General features: G+C 45.0%; 1 protein-coding gene across 2 annotated transcripts in view; it reads left to right on the top strand.

Annotated features, from left to right (window-relative positions):
• AOAH (acyloxyacyl hydrolase) overlaps window positions 1-19,960 on the top strand; it is a 228,933-nt gene that overhangs the window by 173,813 nt on the left and 35,160 nt on the right. The window contains exons 20-21 of one of the 2 annotated variants that reach the window (XR_014782173.1): window positions 5,241-5,317; window positions 15,217-15,923. Coding sequence is in view for 1 of the 2 variants with exons in the window: in XM_084796996.1 (XP_084653122.1) it covers window positions 5,241-5,317; window positions 15,217-15,345 (206 nt within the window). In the remaining variant the exon portion in view is untranslated. Of the gene's footprint in view, window positions 1-5,240; window positions 5,318-15,216; window positions 15,979-19,960 lie in introns of those variants that run through there. The other variant, XM_084796996.1, reaches the window with a different exon arrangement.

Raw genomic sequence — 19,960 nt, 5'->3', positions numbered from 1 at the left:
ACCTGAAGGCATATGGACAGAGTAAAAAAGAGAGTGGACACAGAGAACAGTGGTCTGGGATCTGTCTGTATGAACACCTCATACAACACTTAGTGACGATGTACTGCCATGTCTACTTCTGTAAGGGCCAGCATTTTGATCACCTTTATAGGAGCTATTATAATGCCTTGACTTGTGGTCAAGTTAAGAAATTTTAGAGTTGAAATTCTAACATTTCTTAGAGTAGGTGGGAAGATCACCGACTATAGATCCGTCTCTGGGGTAACCTCCCATTTTAGAAATCATGGCAGCATATTACCCTGAAAAATCTGTCACTAGTGCTTGGAACTTACAATTGTAGAAAGAACCCAGGATTCATAGCTATGTTCTTACCTAAGTTCAGACACAGATCACAGGACTGTGAAATAGCAAGGAGCCGATGACTGTTTGCTAGTGTCGTCCACCGGCTCCATTATCACTGAGTGTGACACACCCCCTACGTTCTTCCTCATAAGTATTTAGCCACCTCCAGTCCTCATTCATACCTAAGAAAATGTTTCCCCTGGCTCCCCGAGGAGGATATGGCATAAATGTGGCTCATTATCATCCAGGTCTCCTTTCATCAGAAATAAACCCCAGCAGAGGCATTTATTAAATCTGCAGCCTTGTTTCCACACTGTATTAGAACTGTCTACTGTGCCACGAATGCCCTCCTTTTTCATCACACTGAAATTCTCAATTTCACATTCTTGTGACAGAAAAATTCATTGCTTAGCATTCCTGTCACTTGAAAGTAGGCACAGGACCTATTTGCTCTCCACTGTGACAGCCAGAGTCCAGCACTGAGAGACTCATTTGCAGACATTGTTTTTTTTTTTTTCTTTTTCTTTTTGCTGACTCATTCTCCAACTGGTTATGAACTAAACAGAAGTATCAAATTTTACTCCAAGAAATGTCAGCTTGAGCATCTGACATTCTTTTCCTCCCTACCCCACCTCCCCAGCAGTGAGAGGAAAATGCCACCTGGCTGATAAGGCCACTTTCACACTGACAGTTTAAACACACCTCCTGCTGCCCTTGGCTTCAAGACAGGCCAGCTGTGGTAAACTTCAGCTCTTTGATCCATCCCTCCGTGTATGTCTGCAAAAGCAGCCACTGACCTCATGGAGCTGATCAGCATGCAGATCTCCATGTTAAATATCAGCTAGCTTGCTATTCATCAAAGAAAGAGCTACCGCATGCCCTATAAATCTCCCTCTGCTGCTTCTGTGGTTCTTTGAAAAGACGGCTGTGAGTGGAATTTCTCTGACTTACAGATAAAGAAAATATATTATGCACCCAGCACCAACAGATGCTCCATGATCATTCAAGAAGCTTAATTTATTTCTTCCACAGCACAAATAGGAAGGACGAGGGGTAGCTGTGTCAGTAAAGTGCCTGCCACACAAGCCCATGGACCTGAGTTCAGATCCCCAGCACCCAGGTGCGGGTGGAGTACTTTTGCCAGAGAGACAAGACAATGAGCTCCAGGTTCAGTGAGAAGCCTTGTCCCAACATTTACCTACTGCCTGCACACACATGCACACACACACACGCACACACACGAACAAATGGGACAGCCCAATTTGCTGTGTTGACTTTGATGGGGCCTCCCACTCTAAAATCAATTGCTGAAGAAATAAATGACATGTCTTCTGTGTCTGTTCTCCTGAAAAAAAAAAACAGAACATTATCCTGAAATTGTCACAAAGAATCATTCCATTTAATAATAATCAGGGTACACATAAAACCTTGTGATCTTGCCTGTGAGTTACTCATCCTTTATTGTACCAGTCAGTGCCTCTTTCTGTGTGGAAACCAGTACCTATATCATTATTTTACAGTACCAGTCAGTGCCTCTTTCTGTGTGGAAACCAGTACCTATGTCATTATTTTTTTTAATATTAACTATTATTTCACATGGCAAAGCAGTTAAGCAGAAGGCTGAACTCTGCCACATAGTCTATAATAAGGCAGAGTTGAGACAGAGTTCTAAAGAATGCAAACGCATCCAAGCAGGGAGGGATATGTTGCTATGGACACCGTGTGGAGCTCTTTGAGTATGGTGATAGTGAGAAGCCCGTGGCTGGGGGAGCAGCTTGGCATTAAGGCCCCTGTCCAGTGTGTAGGGGCCTGGACTCCAGTGCCCTCGTCGCCGCACCACAAAACAGCATCAGCCCCATCCTGCCTACATCACATCCCTGCTCCTGGAAAAACCTAGTGAACAAATATCTCCTCCCTTTCCTTTTTGTAACTCCCACAACTGGAGGATTGCTTAGCCTTCAAAGGGTGGAAGTGGGACCAGCCATCTTTTTTTTTTTTTCATTTTGACAAGGGTTACCAATTCTGATGATTTGGTTTTGTCTACCTGTTCTATGAAGACATCCATTCTTCCTTCCTTTGAGGGTTCAATTCCAGCTGTTCTATTTTCCCCTCTCTGCGGGTCATGCTGAGGCGCCTGTGGCCTCCAGGTCGCCCTTCCTGACCTCAGAGCTGGCTCTGCCTGCTCCTATTTGGCCAGACCTGGCGCATATAAATTTCAAATTAAAATGGAAATATTTTAGAATAACTTTAAACCTTGGTGCCAAAGTTGAATCACATTGGAAGAAACTCCTGCATAAGCGAAGCAGACTTCTTTACCACAGGAATGCTAGAGATGGCTTCTCCAGGAACTCCATCTCAGCCTAAAACATTTCTTTAACCAGCTCACATTTGCCTTCCATTATAAAATTTCCTGGCCTCCCAATCGCTGCAATTCTTTCATAGATTTTATTTTGGCCACTGAAGGCACAGGTTTTGTTTTGCTTTCTTTTCTCATTTGAGACAGATATGATTTGTTATACATAACTTATTCATTAATAACACTTATTCAGAAGGAAATACGCAGGACTCACATGTCCAGCCATTGACATACTACTTTCAGAGCCAGTTTACAAACTGCACTAAAATTACTTCCACTGTTTCGTTCTTGGGTCAAATGTTTTTATTAATATATATCAATTATACATAGTAGTAGGTGAAAGCACGCATCGTGGCTGAACTTGGCACTGGACCTTCCCTGCAAATATGGACATTCAAAAAAAAAAGTCCTGTGTGAGGCTTCCTACCCCAGCACTCAGGAGAAACCCCAGAGATGCAGAGATCTAGTTCAAGTCCACAGCTCACTACGCATCTACTCAATACAAATGGGCTCTAACTCACGACTTTTCTTAGTCACTTCTTGCAATTTGCCAGCAGGCCGTATCTGAGGTCTGCGATGAGCTCAGTTCCTGGCATGCTTTTGTGAACACTGCCTAGGGATTTCTGACCATTTAGTCATCTTGGGCTACCGTACCACACAGGACCTGCGAACAACAGAGCTTGACTTGTCTCTGCAGAGGGGAACGTACAGCAGCTGGAACTGAACCTAAAACAGAAAGCCTGATTCTAAGCTTGTGGCAGACCAGATAGGCAACTGGAAACGGGCAGGCCAGCTTCCTGAGGCCACTCTCTTTTATAGGACACTGTAGCCAAAGGCAGGAAACAAACTGTTGAGGGGTACACCTGGTTTAGAAGAACGAACTGAGCCCCCTCCCTCATGAAAGTGAGTATAGTGTCCTTATTGGTGCAGTTCTTAGCTTTCCACTGAAAAGACAAAGCTATACCATGCCTCAGAAAAGAACACCCTTCTGTATCAGCATAAAACAACGTGGGGCTCCACATGAGGGACACACCGTGACAAAATGGCCCAGTGGACAACTCATTTTGAGTCTTACAAGAAATACAAATGCTACTCACCAACAGCAGCTTCTTCGAGCAACTACCAAAAGCCCAGCAGCACACTGTAAAAGATCCCTAGGAGCTAGGCATGGTGGTTCACACCGGAAATGCTAGTACTTGGGATGTAGGGGCAGAAGGATCATGAGTTCAAGGCCACCCTTGGATAGCTAGTAAGTGTGAGGCCCACCTCAAAGCCAACATAAGGAAAAGAGCTACTTAGCGTCACACTGTTCAGGGAGAAGCTAAGGAGACCATCAGCATGGCGTTTGGGACATTATTTACTCCCTCGGGGACAAGGGTTGAGCAGTAAGAGGGGACAGCTCCTCTGTAGTAATTACAAAGCAACAGAGAATTGACTGAGTTTCATGCCGGTGACTTCGGTGGACAGCTTCTCCGCCTTTCCCTGGGGTAAAGAGAAGGAGTCCTCTGGCTCTGAGGTTGGGGACACTTAGAGAAAGAGGCAAGAGGAACAGTTGGAACCGCAGCTGCACTGGTGGCTTCGATGAACACCAGGAAAGCGAGGTGTTCTGCAAGGAGCAGAAGTCTCAGATGGTTCTGCCGGGAGCCTCTCTAGGGATTGCAACTTCCTTGAGGAATTTTGACTGGCTTTGTGATATTACAACATAGAATTAATTGCACTGCTGCCTTGGAGGAAATGACACACGTAGTCTCTTATCCCTGTTGAAGGACAGTTTTATTACTTTTCATCACTTTGGGGCTCATAATATTTTCTCCGTAGCCACGCTCTCTCTAAATGCAACGTTGAGATAATTTTATGCAATTATATTCCTGACACGCTGTATGATTGTTCGAGGTGATTGCTTGACACACGTAGGCAGTGTCTGCAAATGGCAGCATGGAAAAAGAGACATTAGCAAAATGTCATCTTCGCCTCTGCAAAGGGGCCTACCCCACCACAGGAGGAAAAGATCAGATGGACTTAAATTGTTGCTGCTCATTTTTGCCCTCATTTGATTTCCCAGGCCCTCCCTGCCACACATCCACATTCACCCAGCACCTTCACACATGCTCTTTCTGACTTAGAAAAAAAGAAAGTCACACAATGGGTAGGTAGATCATTGCTGTGCAGAAAGCTCCCAGCCCAACGCATAGCTCAGAGGAAGCCATGATGAAATAAAACAAGACCTGAAGGGGGGGGGGGAGCGGGGAGCGGTGCTGGAGAGATACCTCAGTGGTTAAGAACACTGGCTGCTCTTCCAGAGGACCAGGGTTCAATTCCCATCACCCTCATGGTAGCTCACCACCGTATGTAAGCCAGGGATCCGATGCCCTCTTCTAGTCTGCATGTAACAAGGTACACAGGTAGTACACAGACATGCATGCAAGCTACACATCCACACACAGGAATTAAAGAAAAGAGCAGGTGACACTGGATGACATCGCATGAACTCCTTGTCCTTTGCACCATGAAACTCATCGGTGACCCTCTGTTTGTCTTTTAGTCATAGAGGAGTGGCAGAAAAGAGGTGGCCAGCCATGGCAGCTAATTGAACCCGTGGACGGATTTCACCCCAATGAGGTAAGTGTCTCCACATGGTGGATGCTGAGGCTACCTGGATTCTAAAACATGTGTATGCATTCATATGTTTACTTTTATGCCATTTTATTCCCAGAAGGATGTTTAGATAGTCTACATATATATGTAACATAAAAATTCAATAAAATAATGTGAAAATCAGAGAGAAAGTAAAATAAGATAAAAAATGGAGTGGGATCTTAGATGTGCTTTCTACAATTCATAGAATATGTGCAGGGCAGTCCTGAGGAACTGTTGCAGGAGACCCACAGAACCTGCTCAGGGTTCCCTAGCGGCCGATGAGAAATGTTCCACTAAAATAAGTCAATCCCTAAAAACAATAATGATAATGACTGTAAGGTATGATCAAAATACATCATATACATGTATGGAATTCTCAAAAAATAGTAAAATATATTATGCTTAAAATAGTAATAATCACAAGGATTTCTGAAATTGGGGTATGTGGGGGAAATTGTGTGGATGTTTCTAGAAAGGACAATGTGAGAGACCAATGCCTGTAGCAGTGTCCTTCAGTGAGAGCCACTCCTCCTCTTTACAAGGCCTGGGAGCTGCGGGCTGGGACTCAGTAACCCTTGTCCCCACTCCCTCCCAGCAGCCTGCCTTCAGCCAGAGAAGCCCCACTTTTATCTGTCCCATATACTTGACTTGCTTGTGACATTTCTATTTTTAAAAGAGAAGAAAGCATGGGGGAGTTCTTGTGCCATTTGAAAATTCTGAAAGCTGGTTCTCCACAGGGAAGGATGGCCATTTGCCTCAGGCAGTCCTCTCTCACCATAGGCACTCTGACCTGCTTTGGTCAGTGTGGTACAGCAGTGTCAAGCCCTCCCCCCACGCCCTGGCTGAGTACAGGAAGGGCCAGACATGCCCTTGAGAACCTGAAAGGAATTCATCTTCCCCAGCTCTGGGCTCAGCAACTGTCCATGGGCATGGTGAAGAACTACCTCAGAATTAAAGTAAGAAGAAAGGCAGTGCTGCCTAATGGCCTAAAGACCACAACTCATCACAAACTTGAAATGGAAGACTAAATATTCACCTCACTGTTTTAAACAACCGATCTTAGTAATGCACTTAGAATATTGAAGTTCTGTGTATCAAAAGGATGAATTGTTCAGAGAATTATTGATTAGAAAGTAGGGTATTGGGGTCTGGCTACACACACACACACACACACACACACACACACACACACAGTGTCTGTTTTTCTTTTTAGAATAATGTGAAGCTCTGCCCCCTCTTTTAGAAGAGGGCACTCATTGCATTCCCCAGGCTTCTGGGATTAAAGGGTTCTTCCTGTCTCGGCCCCCTCCCCTATCCAGTTAGAACTAAAGTCTTGTGGGGCACTTCCTCCTGCTGAGGTTGGAGCTCTTGGACTCCCCTTGGCACAACAGAATTCTGATTCTAGTGAGGATGGAGGGATGAAACGGAGGTTAGCTCTGGTGTCATCTAAACACAAACACAAAGAAGATTCTCAAAGCTCAAAGACATCGTTATTTTGTCTCTCGGGACATACTTATTTGCCATATCAAATACCAACCTGACCCTATCTGACTCTTAGGGATCAAGATCTATCAAATTAGAAGCTTATACTGTTCTGCATCTGCTTTACATGCAGGTGGTTACTGGAAACAGAGTCCTAACGCAGACTCTCCCACAGTCTTAACTTATGGTTCAAACCCTCCTACCTACTGAGCTGGAAACTCCTGATTGGCAACTTGCCATCCAATAGTAAGAACTCTGCAATGCACAGGAAACCACTTTAGTTGTTCAAAATTATAGCATACAGCAGGAAAGAGCTAAAGAAATAGATACTTAAATACAATGTGGTAACTGTCTCCAAGTGTGCAAGCAAGAATGTTGTCCTGGGGGACAAGATGGGACAACAGCAGAAGATGTCTAGAGGAGGAGACGTCAGAGCCACTACCGTGTGCGGCAGAGGAAATGGAAGAGGCAGGCGAAGGCTGCAGGGGTGCTTTGAACATAGGAAACAGAGCACATGAAGATCTGAAGATGACAGAAAGCTGAGAGTGCTGGAGGCGGGGTCCACGTGCTACAGTGCAGTTTGCACAGAGCGAACATGAGTGGGGAGGTGAGGAAAGGAGAGGGGATCTGAAGTAGACCCTAGGAAGTCTGCATGGGTTTTATCTTTTCTCTATGAGGAATGAGGCCAGTGGGTTTTTACAAGCCAGAAATCAAGCCTACATTCCTAAAAGATACTCATAGTAGGATTGGGCTATAACTCAGCAATACAGAGCCTACCCAGGATGCTTGAAGTCCTGGATTTGATGCCCTCACCATATTTACACCTCTATCTGTGTCCATATCTACAACTATATCTGCGGTGAGAATATAGGCAATGCTTTGGTGGAAGTAACTGGGAAAAATAAAAAGAACTTAAATCAAGGTGAGAAAATATACTGCAAAGACCCAAGAGCCAGATTCATGGCCTGTGGCTACCACAAAGCTCAGGCTTGTGAGGCGACTGCTTGAGAATCTCTGAAGTTACAGCATCTCATTCGTCACTTAACATCACTGAGCCCCAAACCAGCTTCAGGAAACAGAAGGCATTGAAAGCCACAGGCATGGGCCAGACCTAGATTCCCCAAGATCCTCCTCAGCCATGTGTCAACATCTTTGATGCCTCCAGCCTTGGAAGCCTCACCACACCATACTTCTTACAAAACGACCTTTTCCTATCCCCACCCTGGCAATTACTCATAGAGTGTCCTCTTCACACTCACAGGCAACATCTAACTCCCTACCTTTCACCATGTTAAAGGAGTATTAGGCCTGTGAGCACGCGAGCAGGACACATGAACACAGTTGTTTATATCTGAAAATAAACAAATTGTCTCTACCCAACTGAGAAAAAAAGAAAACATTACATTACAAACAAGAGAGTTTCCATGAATCTTCGACCTTGAACCTGCCCATTGCAAGAGACACAACACAGGGCCGGTGGGAGTATTTGAAGAGCTGAGCAGCCTCCAGGTCTCCATTGGCCTAAACTGTGTAAGCTTGTGAGCCACAATAGCCCTGGGAAGGCTTAAGGAGGCCCCACAGGGCAGCTGTGCAGAAAGAGGGAGGTGCAGGAAGGAGAACAGACTAGGCCACTCAACCCACTTCCTAAGCTGTCACCCTAGGCTGGTCCTGGTGGCAAACCAGCAACCACCGTGCATTTAATTAGATGTTTGCACTGATTAACAACCTTCATTCATTCACAACAGAGAGCCTGGAGCTGTGAACTTAAATTCCACCTTAAATGTATTGTTTAAGTATATCTTACACAGCTGTCATGCTTTCAGTTTGCAGATTTAAAATCAATTGTGTCCACACATGGACAGATCCAAGGGGCTGTGTTTTGGGGCAGGTGAGGAGGGCTGAGGAAGGGAACAGTGCCCTCCTACAGAGAGGGCACTTGGCCACTGCCTTCTCTGCAGAGCTCCGAAAACTCTTACTGCAGACAAAACACAATTGAGGGCAGATTTTCAGCTTTGGTCTGGTGAATCCTGGATTAAATTTAGCAGCAGTTCAACTTCAAAGGCGTCAAGCCATTTTAAGTTTTCAATGAAATCTATATATTCCTGCTCTGGATTGTATTTGCTCTCTTTAAAGTATTACAGAAAGGTTATTTTTGTCTATGGTTATTTCACTAAAAAATTCTTGACTTTGTAGCAAACAAAACGAAACAAAACAAAAACACATAAAGGACAAAAACCAAAAAGCAACAACAACAAAAAACAGGTTAGGGAGAAGAAAGGTGAGAGGCTTCGGATAGTCTCTAGCCAAGGTCACTGCTGGTATTCGGTCCTCCTGGGATTTCTTATTCAACTTTGGGAGGTGGACTTCACACACAGGCATTTGCTTGGGGGTGGGGCACCTCCTGAGGAAGTGTTCCTGTCACTAGCAGTACAGTTGGCCCAGGAAGCATGGTTTAGTTTGAGGCTTGTCATCCGAGGACGGAGAGATTTGCAAGCTCTAGGACTCAAGTGAGAGAGTCACCTCCTCCTTACCACCGCCATCCTCACCCCCGTGCCATCAGGCCTTGTGAGTAAAAACTAAAAGAGACATTCCACCAAAGTCTTAAGACAATGGAGCATTAAGTCTTCTTGCTTTGTGGACTCTTCAATCTAAAATTCTAAGAGAATTTTAAGGAAGAACAAAAAAAATTTTCAGTGGCTCTGGAGATATCATGGTTTTAGCAGCACTTGGGCATCTGACTGACAAGAGGCAGGAACCTTGATGGTGTCTGACAGAGCAGTACAATCCCTCTTCAATGCATGCTTTATCCTGGAGAAGGAGCCAGATAGGCAAGCAGCCATATTCATGCCGCAGGGCCCACGGGACAGGATGACTGGCTCTGTTCAGTCCAGACCCTGCAGTCGTACAAAGGCAGCGAGCGAGTGGGTGAGCCGGTGTCCTTGCCCCTCCTGACTTCAGTCTAAGGCCACAGTTGCCCAGGAAGCGTGAGGGTTTTGTGTGGTCCCTCCATTCTTACTACTTTATTCAAACCCTCACTGGTGAAATGAGGGTTTCACCTCATTTGCTGAGCTGATAATTAAATCCAACCAAAGGCAGCACTCCTGGCCTCCTAAAACTACACCTTCGGTACATGAACACAGCGAGGCTCGGAAGCAGTGGTTCTGAGCTACAGCGAAAATGGCATTTTCTGGGGCAGAATGGGACGCTGTAACAGTGTGTGTCTCCTTCCCTCTCCGTATTCTCCTGTGGCGTGTTCATGTGTTAAGGTCAGAGGAAGTTCTTTCAGAAAACACACTCTCAATGGCAGAGACTCACTTTGGAAGACACATTTTTAGGACTCCTATCCTAAAGCCTCGTTCTTCACAGCAAATACATAAGGTGTTGCTATTGTCAAAGAAAATGCAGCACCATTTGCATGCTGCTCTGTGAAAGCAAATGCTCACTGTCTAAATCAGTGTTTCTCAACCCTCTGGGGTCAAACAGCTCTTTTACAGGAGTTGCTTAAGAGCATCAGAAAACACAGATATTTACATTATGATCCATAACAGTAGTAAAATTATAGCTATGAAGTAGAAACAAAAATAAATGTACAGTTGAGGGTCACCACCACATAAGAAGCTGTATTGAAAGCCACAGCATTAGGCAGGAAGGTTGAGAACCTCTCATCTAAATCCTCGTGAAAGAGGGAAGACTCACTTTGAAAAGTTTGTTCTGGGAGGGGGGAAAAAGGAAGATTGAGATTCTCTTGCTAACTGTGTTTTCTGTTTTTGACATAAACTGAGCAAGCATAGAAGGAAGCAAAGTGAGTTCTTTATCAGACATGTCATTTGAGAAATCTAATGCAGAAACATTAGTCAGTATCAATGTCTCCCAATCCTTTCAGATTCCCAGCACTGATCACAGACTGATCGGACACTTAGCACAATTCCAGATCACCAAATAACTACATCACACGCTGTTTTCTACTGCAGGAAGCTGGCTTGAATTTAGAAACCTCTTCTGGCTTCACTGTGCTCTAAATTGCAGGGGTTCATATGCCTCTGTATGACTTGTCTATGAAATGCCTTCCACAGGCCCGTGTGTGTAAACGGTTTGTCCTTGGGCAGCCGCATTGTCCAGGGGAGGCTGTGCAACCTTTTGGGCTGTCCCTAGCCGTCAGAAATAAGTCACTTAGGAACAGATGACTTTAAAGGGCTGACTCTTGTTCCGGTTGAATGGTCTGTTTCCTGGTCCACTGGGATTTGACCCACCATGATGTGGACAGGTAGTCCCACAAGCCCCACCAACACAGATGAAGTGCCCCAGAAGCTGCCATCTTCCCTTCCCATGATGGACATAAGCCCTCTGAACCACGAACCAGCATGAAGCCTTATGGGCTTAGCTTTTTTCTGCCCAGTACTTAGTCACGAGCTACAACATCTGAGCAAGGAAGTGGACTGTGATAGGTTGGTCAAAGAAAAGACATGGGAGACATACTGTTAACCCCGAGGTCCCAGGTTACCTCCCAACGACCTAATTTCTATTAGACAATATTTCGATCCATTGATGTGTTTAGTGTGTTGGTGAGTACTGTCCTGCACTGGGATGTGTGTATTAACAGGAAGAGAGCCTCTCAAACACTAGGAAAATGGGTAATAAAGTGTCCATCTGTAAAATTCATGCAGTCTGGTGGACTACAGCACATTGGGTAGAGACAGCAATGTAAATCTGCATTTACAGTGAGATAGACCAACATGGGAATTTGGTGGTAACAGGGAGCCAAGTAAGTATACAGACAATAGCACAACTCTGCACCTCTGTCACATTCTTGGGACGGTTTACTAAAAAGAGTTAACATGATAGGTTATGCATTTCACTTTAGGAAAAATGTATTTTAAAATACTACATGTATGGATGAATATATCTTTATATGTTTGAGTGTGTGAGTGTGTGTGTGTGTGATCTAAAAAAAACTATACCCAGTGTTAGGAAAGATTACCCACATTCTAATTACAAATAACTTTTATTCTGTCCATTAAAATTTATGTCCTGGAATGACTACATACTGGGTTAATATTTTAAACTATGAATAGAGACATATGAAAGACTCACACTGTGCTTAAGAAACAACTGGTCTGGAATAAAGGAAGTAAAAGATAACTATGTGTCTCCCTGTGTGGTGCATCATGGGAGTGACAACAGACAACGAATGGAGCAGAAACCTGCAGAGAACACTCAGTGAAGAGAATCAAATGAATAGATGGATGGATGGATGGATGGATGGATGGATGGATGGATGAATGATGGATGGATGGATGATAGATAGATGATGGATGGATGATAGATGGATGGATAGATGGATGATGGATGGATGGATGATAGATGGATGATGGACGGATAGATGGATGGATGGATGATAGATGGATGGAATGGGTAATGGATGGATGGATGGATGGATGGATGGATGATGGATAGATGATGGATGGATGATGGATGGATGAATGCATGGATAAGTGAGTGAGTGAATGATTATAGTGGACGATTTCCTCACAAATCTCCAGCATATTGGCATACCATTCTCATTGTACACACAATATTTTAGCAGTGCACATTCATAAATACATTAATCTCTGTTAGAGTGACAGCCAATTAGTTGCTTTCAAACCGGTCACCACAAGCTCAAATCTGAGCTCATTCGTTTTCACTTTCCTCTTCATGCCTTCACCTCTCTCTTCCCTTGTTAACTTTAGGGAAATAAATGCCCACAAAGGCCTTGTTACGACATAATCATTTAAAAGACAATTTAAATGTGTCAAGTTGAAAGTTAAAAAAAAATAACAAACACAGAGGAAGGATAGCAGGCTACCAAGAAGAGACTTGATACCCTATGAGCATATACAGGGGGAGGTAATCCCCCTCAGGAACAGTCATAGGGGAAGGGAGTAAGGGGAAAATGGGAGGGAGGGAAGAATGGAGGATACAAGAGATGGGATAACAATTGAGATGTAACAAGAATAAATTTATATATATATATATTTAAAAGACAAACAAACAAACACTCCAGTTGTTTTCCACAGGCCTGACTAGCACTCTTTATTGAGGAATGCCAGGAGAAGTCACCGGTAGACCAAGACCCAGTCCTCAAAGACAATCTGCATCTCTGTGTGAGGCAGTACCATACAGTCCAATGGCCATGCCAAGACTTACTCCTGAGTTTCAATACAAAGAAGAATGTGTGTGGTATGTGGGTAGATGTGTGGCGTATGGGTAGGTGATGTGTGTGCAGTGTGCATACGGTGACGGGTGAATTTGTGAAGTGTAATAAGTGTATTCGTATATGAGAATTTCATGAAGAACCTCAGTATGTATGCTTACTAAAAAGTCAATAAGAAACGAAATGATCACATGCTTAAGTGGATGCATGGCAGGGGCGGGCACATGATACAGTGTTTGTTTGGCATGCACAAGGTGGTGTCGAGTTGAGCCTCAATGCCTGAAGAAAAGAAGTCTAATTGGATGGAAATTTTTTAGGTCTTCTTCAGAAGGCTCTGGAATACATAAAAATTCTAGATCTGATTAATGCAATGACTCAGTCAGTTCTGTTTTTTTCCCAACAATTACTAAAATATTATATGCAGTTTGGATGCAGAAAGAGCTTTTGATCGTTGACTCTGTCCTACTTATTGTGCAGCCTGGCCCGTCAAGTGCCAAAAAGCTGCCCAATGCCACCACGGCACTGTCAAGTGGCATGGTGAACTGCCCTTGAGGACAATGTTCCTCCCATGCCACAGTGTGTTCCCCTCTCGGGCTCTCGTCAATCACGTACTCTTATTTTCAGCATTAAAACTTACTGCTGAGATACAGCCATTTGGCCCAAAGACCAGCCAGGCCATTTGCTAAATGCATCCTCTGCGGAGAAACAGCCTCCTCGTCCAAGGCACATGGCGATGGGCAGACGACCAGACAACCAAGACTAGATCTTGCTACCATTGGGGAAAAAGCAAATGTAGCTTAAAGCTACAGAAGCCAAGAAAGTGGCATTTGGCAGCAAAGCCAGTGCCCAGCCTGTTTGGAATCCAGTCAAGCAATCCACGGTCTGTGTCTTTTTCAGGATCCAAGCCCTAGCAGTCTACCTGCGCACCCTCATCTTCTGGGTGCCTGTAGCACCATAACCGCATCCTTCTTTCCATGTGCTATGTATCATCTGTACACAGCGTGGCCTCTGCCATGTGCATAGCTTCCCTAAGGAACATGCAGAACCTTCCCTTGAAAGCTCAACTTCTCACAAGTGGGCCTGCCCTTCCCTTTCCATGCAGAGCTCATATTCCCTCCCTTCTGGTGTGTGGTTCTCCCCCTCAGCCCTCCAGGAGTGGGGTCATTCCACTTATCTGGCTCCTAGGCTAACCAGGAGCTCCTCCCAAGGAGGTCCTTTTACTCACCAGCACCCAGGCTTAGGCCACCAGAAGGAATTGTTAGCTGTCTACTGGAGTGCAGGAGTGGGCTATTGAGGATATGTTCTATGTTTCCAAGTCATAAAACCAGGATCTTAATATATATATATATATATATATATATGTATGTATGTATGTATGTATGTATGTATGTATGTATGTATTTGAAGTTTTTGAGGACTATAGCCTAACTTGGTCCTGCCCTTAAGATGTCATAAAACTATAATCAAGATGTGTTACCCAGGACCATCCAGGGGCAAAATTGGGGAAAATGAGGTCACACTTACCCGGGCTGACAGATTCGACGTTGGCCTGAGAACCCAGCTTCTTGCTGTACCCTAGGTAGAGGCAAGCATCAGCTCACGGCTTCTTATGTCATCAGCCCAGCAAGACCAAGTTCTATATAAAGAGACACCATCACTGAAGTGACATCTGCTCATCACCAATGATAGGATCCACCCACCTCAGGAGAAGGGATCCGATACAGAGAGATGGAAGCAGGGATGTCAGCAATGGTCCTCGGGTCTTCCCACCATGGAAGATGCTGAGCTGTGAACACAAAATGCCACTCCCCCATGCTGTATCTGCAGGCCAGGGGCAAAAGAAATTCTTCCTCTTTTAAATTGCTTCCCTCAGATAATATTAACACTGAGGCAACAAGGGGTTTAAGAGAGAAAGAACTAATAAATCATGATAGTCTGCTTTGTTGTTCTTTGACAAGGTCTTATGTGGAGAGGGCTGGCCCCAAACATACCATGTAGCCTAAGAAAGAGTTCGGGCTTCTGATCCTCCTGCCTCAGCCTCCTGAGTGGTGGGATTAGGCATGTGTCTTAGCGCTCAGTGATGTGGCACTTGGAGGAACCTTGGGCCTCTGGGTACCAAGCAAGCTCTCTGCCAACTGAGCTCCATCCCAAGCCTAGTGGCTGGTTCCTTACTGTTAACTCTCTCCTCCCTCTGGCTCTCTTGCAGGTGGCTTCACTGCTGATGGCTGATACTGTCTGGAAGAAAATACAGCTCCAATGGCCTCATGTCCTGGGAAAGGAGAACCCATTCAATTCCCACATTGAAGAGGTATTTGGAGACCAAGGAGGACACTGAGTGTCTCCGGAAGGAGCATCACAGGGGAAGAGAACGGTGCATAACTCCTCCCACCCACCCAGTCCAGGGGCTGCTGGAACCTTCTCCAGCAGCCTCTATGGAGACCACTTTTCTCTCAGCTGGGGACAGACATGAATGTCAATATGGTGCCCCTGCTTCCCATATCACGTCTCCTCTGTTTAACCCTGAAACACCCTTTTAGAACGTGCATCCCGAGCACGACAACATCTGCACCCTTCAGCAGTCTCTTGTTCCAGAAGAGCCTCAGAAATAGAAAGCCATACACAGGGGCTGCACCAGGGACCGAGACTCTCTGTATTGGTTACTTGAAGGTGGCCTGAAAAGCTGAGATGCCTCGTAGCACAGCTGCAGGGTGGCTGGAGGTAGGGACAGTTCAGGTTCTATGGGCCTTCCTTAAAAGCGGTACCCTTTCCAGTAACCCATCAGTCGGTATCTAATGGCTTTATCAAATACATGCATGCCCGGGAGCGCCATCAAAACAAAGATGCTTTTCTCTAAAAGCTTTTCTTACATTCTTTTAGCTGCATAATCTGCCTGTCTTTTAATAATGATTTTGTGTCTTTTCCTGAAGAAATAATTTTTAAAAATAAAATGTCTTCATTATTATTGATATTATTGACAGTTTCATTAAATTATTCTCTGATGGGTTTATGCATGTATATACTGCATCTGGTTTCCCTATCTTCTTTTATTTCTGTCCTACTCCTGTTAACTCCTGGTATATTTGCTTTGAGACCCACTGAGTTTAACCAGGGCTTTCTTCACAATCATGAATGTAGAACTATCCACTGGGGCTGGGTGGGCTCACCAGGAGGAACACAACTGCAGGCAATGCCTCTCCCTCCCCAGCATACATTAAAATGGTCAATAGCTCCCCAGAGATGGGTGGGTTTACTCATAGTTGTAGGGAATCTTTTTCAGCTACATAAATCAGTATGGGTCAAGTTCTGAGGCAGTTCAAGACTGTTATGACAGTGACATACCTACACCAAATTTCCTTAGGAAGTAAGCTACTAAAGGCTCACTGTCTGTAGCAGTCAACCAACACTCAAAGTTTATAGCTCCTGCACCTTCGGATTCATTCAACCACAGATCAAAGGCATTAAAAAAACAACTGCTTACTTCCTAACCAAACAGTCTAGATTAGGTATTCTAAGCGCTGTGGCTTTGATCTAAAATGCCTCACAAAGGCTAGTGTCTTGTAGGCTTGGTTCAAAGCTTAGTGCTCCTGGGAGGCACGGAAATAGTTAAGAGGGTAGGGCTAGTGGAAAGAACACAGTCATTAGGGACATGTCCTCAGGAAGGCATGTGGGACCCAGACCCTCTCCTTCCTGTCATTGTACCGAGCGAGCGAGCCCTGAGATGAATGCTCCCTGCTTGCTTCCCCCATGATGTACTACCACAGGCCCACAGCAACAGGGCCAACCAGCCATGAGCTAAGCCCTATAAAACAGTGAGCCACAACAAACCTTTCTTTTTAAGCTTGGGTATCTGTTATAGTCGTGGGAAACTCACTTCATAATAACTGATCTAGAGATGATTTAAAATACATAGGAGGGTTGTGTAGTTTGTATACAGATACTCTCCATTTTCCACAAGGAACTTGAATGTCCTCAGAACCTGGTATCCTTGGGAGTCCTGGAACCAATCACACACAGAGATGGAGAGAAGACTCTAGTACAGATTGACGTCCATATATGCACAGGAATTCTGATTAAGTCTAACAAGCACCTTCCTACCTGTGTTTTCCCAGCCATTTCTGAACATGCCTCGGATTCAGGTTCAGACCCAGGCTCATCTGTGCTGCTAGCATCCTCCTCTAAAGCAATCACATTTTCTACATTCTTTTCTGAAAAGGTTTGCCTGATATAGCCCAGAGGTATGAGACAGTTAACCCCACAGCGGGAAATGGGAACTAGTGGAAATACACATTTCCTATGGTAGCGGCCAGTCTGTGGACTGCCCCGCATCAACCCCTTTCCTCACAGCGGTGACCTCCTGAGCACATTTCTATAGCAGTGATGCCCCACCCCCACCCCTTTCAACCCTTATCACCTTGTCCTGCTTCCCAAAGAAACGGTCTGCACCCCAGTCCTTGTCTCAGTAAAGACAAAGTTTGAAGGATAGCATGGCATAGTTATGTTTATTATCTCTCAGTGTCTGCCCTAGACTGGTTCAGGGTCCCTACATTCTCAGATACTCAAAGTCCCTCATATAAAAATAGCATGGTCTCTTCATAGAACTTACACACATCCTCCAACATGCTCCACCCCGTCTCTGGAGTAATCGCGACACCTAATACAGTATAAACGCTGTGTGAATCACTGTTGTAGTATTTAAGGGATAGCAAGGAAAGGGGTCAGTTTATGCTCACTTTGAATGCAATTCTTATAGAGCTAACTTCATATTACACGATCTGCAGTTTGTTGAATCCACAGTTGACCAAATCTGCAGTTATAGCATCCACAGCTAATCAAGGGTTCACGATTCATGCTTTGTCGCTGAATGCTTTTCCATCAGTCAGATACTGGGTACCATTAGAAGCCCAATCTCCTGTTCACCATGCACTCCTGATGACTGGGAGCCAATGTCACCAACTAGCTTCCAGTTCCACACATCTCCTATCCTCCATGGCCCATGTGCCGGTTAATTTTTGTCAACTTGACACAAGCTGAGGTCACCTGGGAGACAGAGCCTCCGTTGAGGAATTGTCCCCATAAGATTCACCTGCGGGCACTTCGGTGGGACATTTCTTGACTACTGATCGATGCTGTTGGTTGTTGACTGTAGTAGGCCACTTTTGGTAGTACCACCCCTGAGCAGGTGGTCCTATGTTTTATAAGAAAGCAGACAAAGCGAGCCAAGCAAAACAAGCCAATACGCAGTGTTCCTGCACGGACTCTTCTTGAGTTCTTGCCTTGGCTTCCCTTGCCAATGTACTATAAGTTGGAAGTGGAAATAAGCTTTTCCTCTCCAAGATGGTTTGGGTTGCTATTTGATCACAGCATCTGGAAAGCAAATTAGGACAAACCTATGGCCCTGTCATGATGCCGGTAGACAAGACTGTGGCAGTAACCTAACTGTGGACAGAACTGGATGCAATTTCAACTGCTCTGTCTACTAAAGGCCTGGGCATTAAGGCCATGGCCTCAGCCTGTGGGCTATTAGGAGATGGTACAAGTGTCCAGAAGTAAGGTCTAGTGGAAGGAAGTTAAGTCCCTAGAGGAACGTCAAAAGGGATTGCAGGACCCAAACTCTATCTCTATCTCTATGTCTATATTTAGATAGATAGATAGATAGATAGATAGATAGATAGATAGACAGACAGACAGATGTATAAATATATCCTTCCCTGATACCATGGCGTACTTTGTCAGCTCAGGTCCAAAGCAACAGTGTTAAGCGATCATGCACTGACCTCTGAAACTAGGAGCCAAAGCAAACTTTTCCTCCTTTTAACGTTATGCCCTCAGGTATTTGGCCACATTGACAAATGCTGACTACACAGAAACACAGCCTGTGCGCATCCCATCTCAGCTTTGCCTGAGCTGAGATTAATGAGATGTTATGATCTGAGTGTGGAATATACTTGCCCCCTTGATTTACAGACGGAAATCTATGAAAACTACGGAGTGCAATAAACTCTCCTCTTTAAAGCTGATTCCCTTGGGTTATGGCGACAAAACCTACCTACCACTGTAGTCTGGAGATGACTTCTCAACCCTTGTTCCACAATTCGGGCCAATATTTTAGGAGTCTATGGATCCTTCAGACAATGGAGTCTAGCTTTCAGAAGTAAGTTGCTAGGGTTGGCGGCTACAGCCCAAGCCCTGGTCCAAGTGCCCTCTCTTGCTTCCTGGTCCACAGTCATGGGGACAGCACCTCCACAAGCTCCTGCTGTCACAGACTGGGCCACTCCACTCTGCCTTCCCTATTGTGATGGACTGAAGTCCTCTGAAACCATGAGGCAAATAAATCATCCCCCTAAACTACTCTAGTCACAGCAACGCCCAAGGAACTGATACCAGGCAAATCTCGCATAGTCTCCAGGGAGAAAAAGTATAAGACAGGAAGATACCATGTTGAAAACACCTTGCCTTCACAAACTTTGCAATGCATGTGGACACATCTCCGGGGGCCTTGCAAGGGACACTGAGATTTATCAGTCATCCTAGCAGATCCAGCTCCATTCATGGGTTATTTGCCAGGTCACATGTGAGCTTTGATGGGAGGAAGGGGGTAGCAAACTTTTAAAATGTCACATCATTCATTTCTGTCCACCAGCAGCATTGGTTCAGCATAACCTGAGCATGTGGCCTGGAGGCAGATGTGCCGGGGCACTGGCATATTGCCAGTGGAGACAGAAGAACCCGGAAGAGAGTTTGAGGGAGAGAGGCTGAGGTGTGACTCTGGGAGCCAAGCGAACTCATCTGCCAGTGTCCTCTTCCCCATCATTTCTCACAACTATCTGTAAATTCAGTTCCAGTCGGTCTGTGTGACCCCCTGCTCTGGGTTCCCACAAGCACTAACACACATGCAGTATATAGTCATACATGCAAGCAAAACACCCGCAGATAAATATATATATATATAT

The sequence above is a fragment of the Acomys minous genome, assembly GCF_964271855.1.
Source record: "Acomys minous genome assembly, chromosome: 9".
NCBI lineage: Eukaryota > Metazoa > Chordata > Mammalia > Rodentia > Muridae > Acomys > Acomys minous.
The sequence above is the reverse complement of the archived record's forward strand: the minus strand, read 5'-3'. Positions and strand labels throughout refer to the sequence as shown.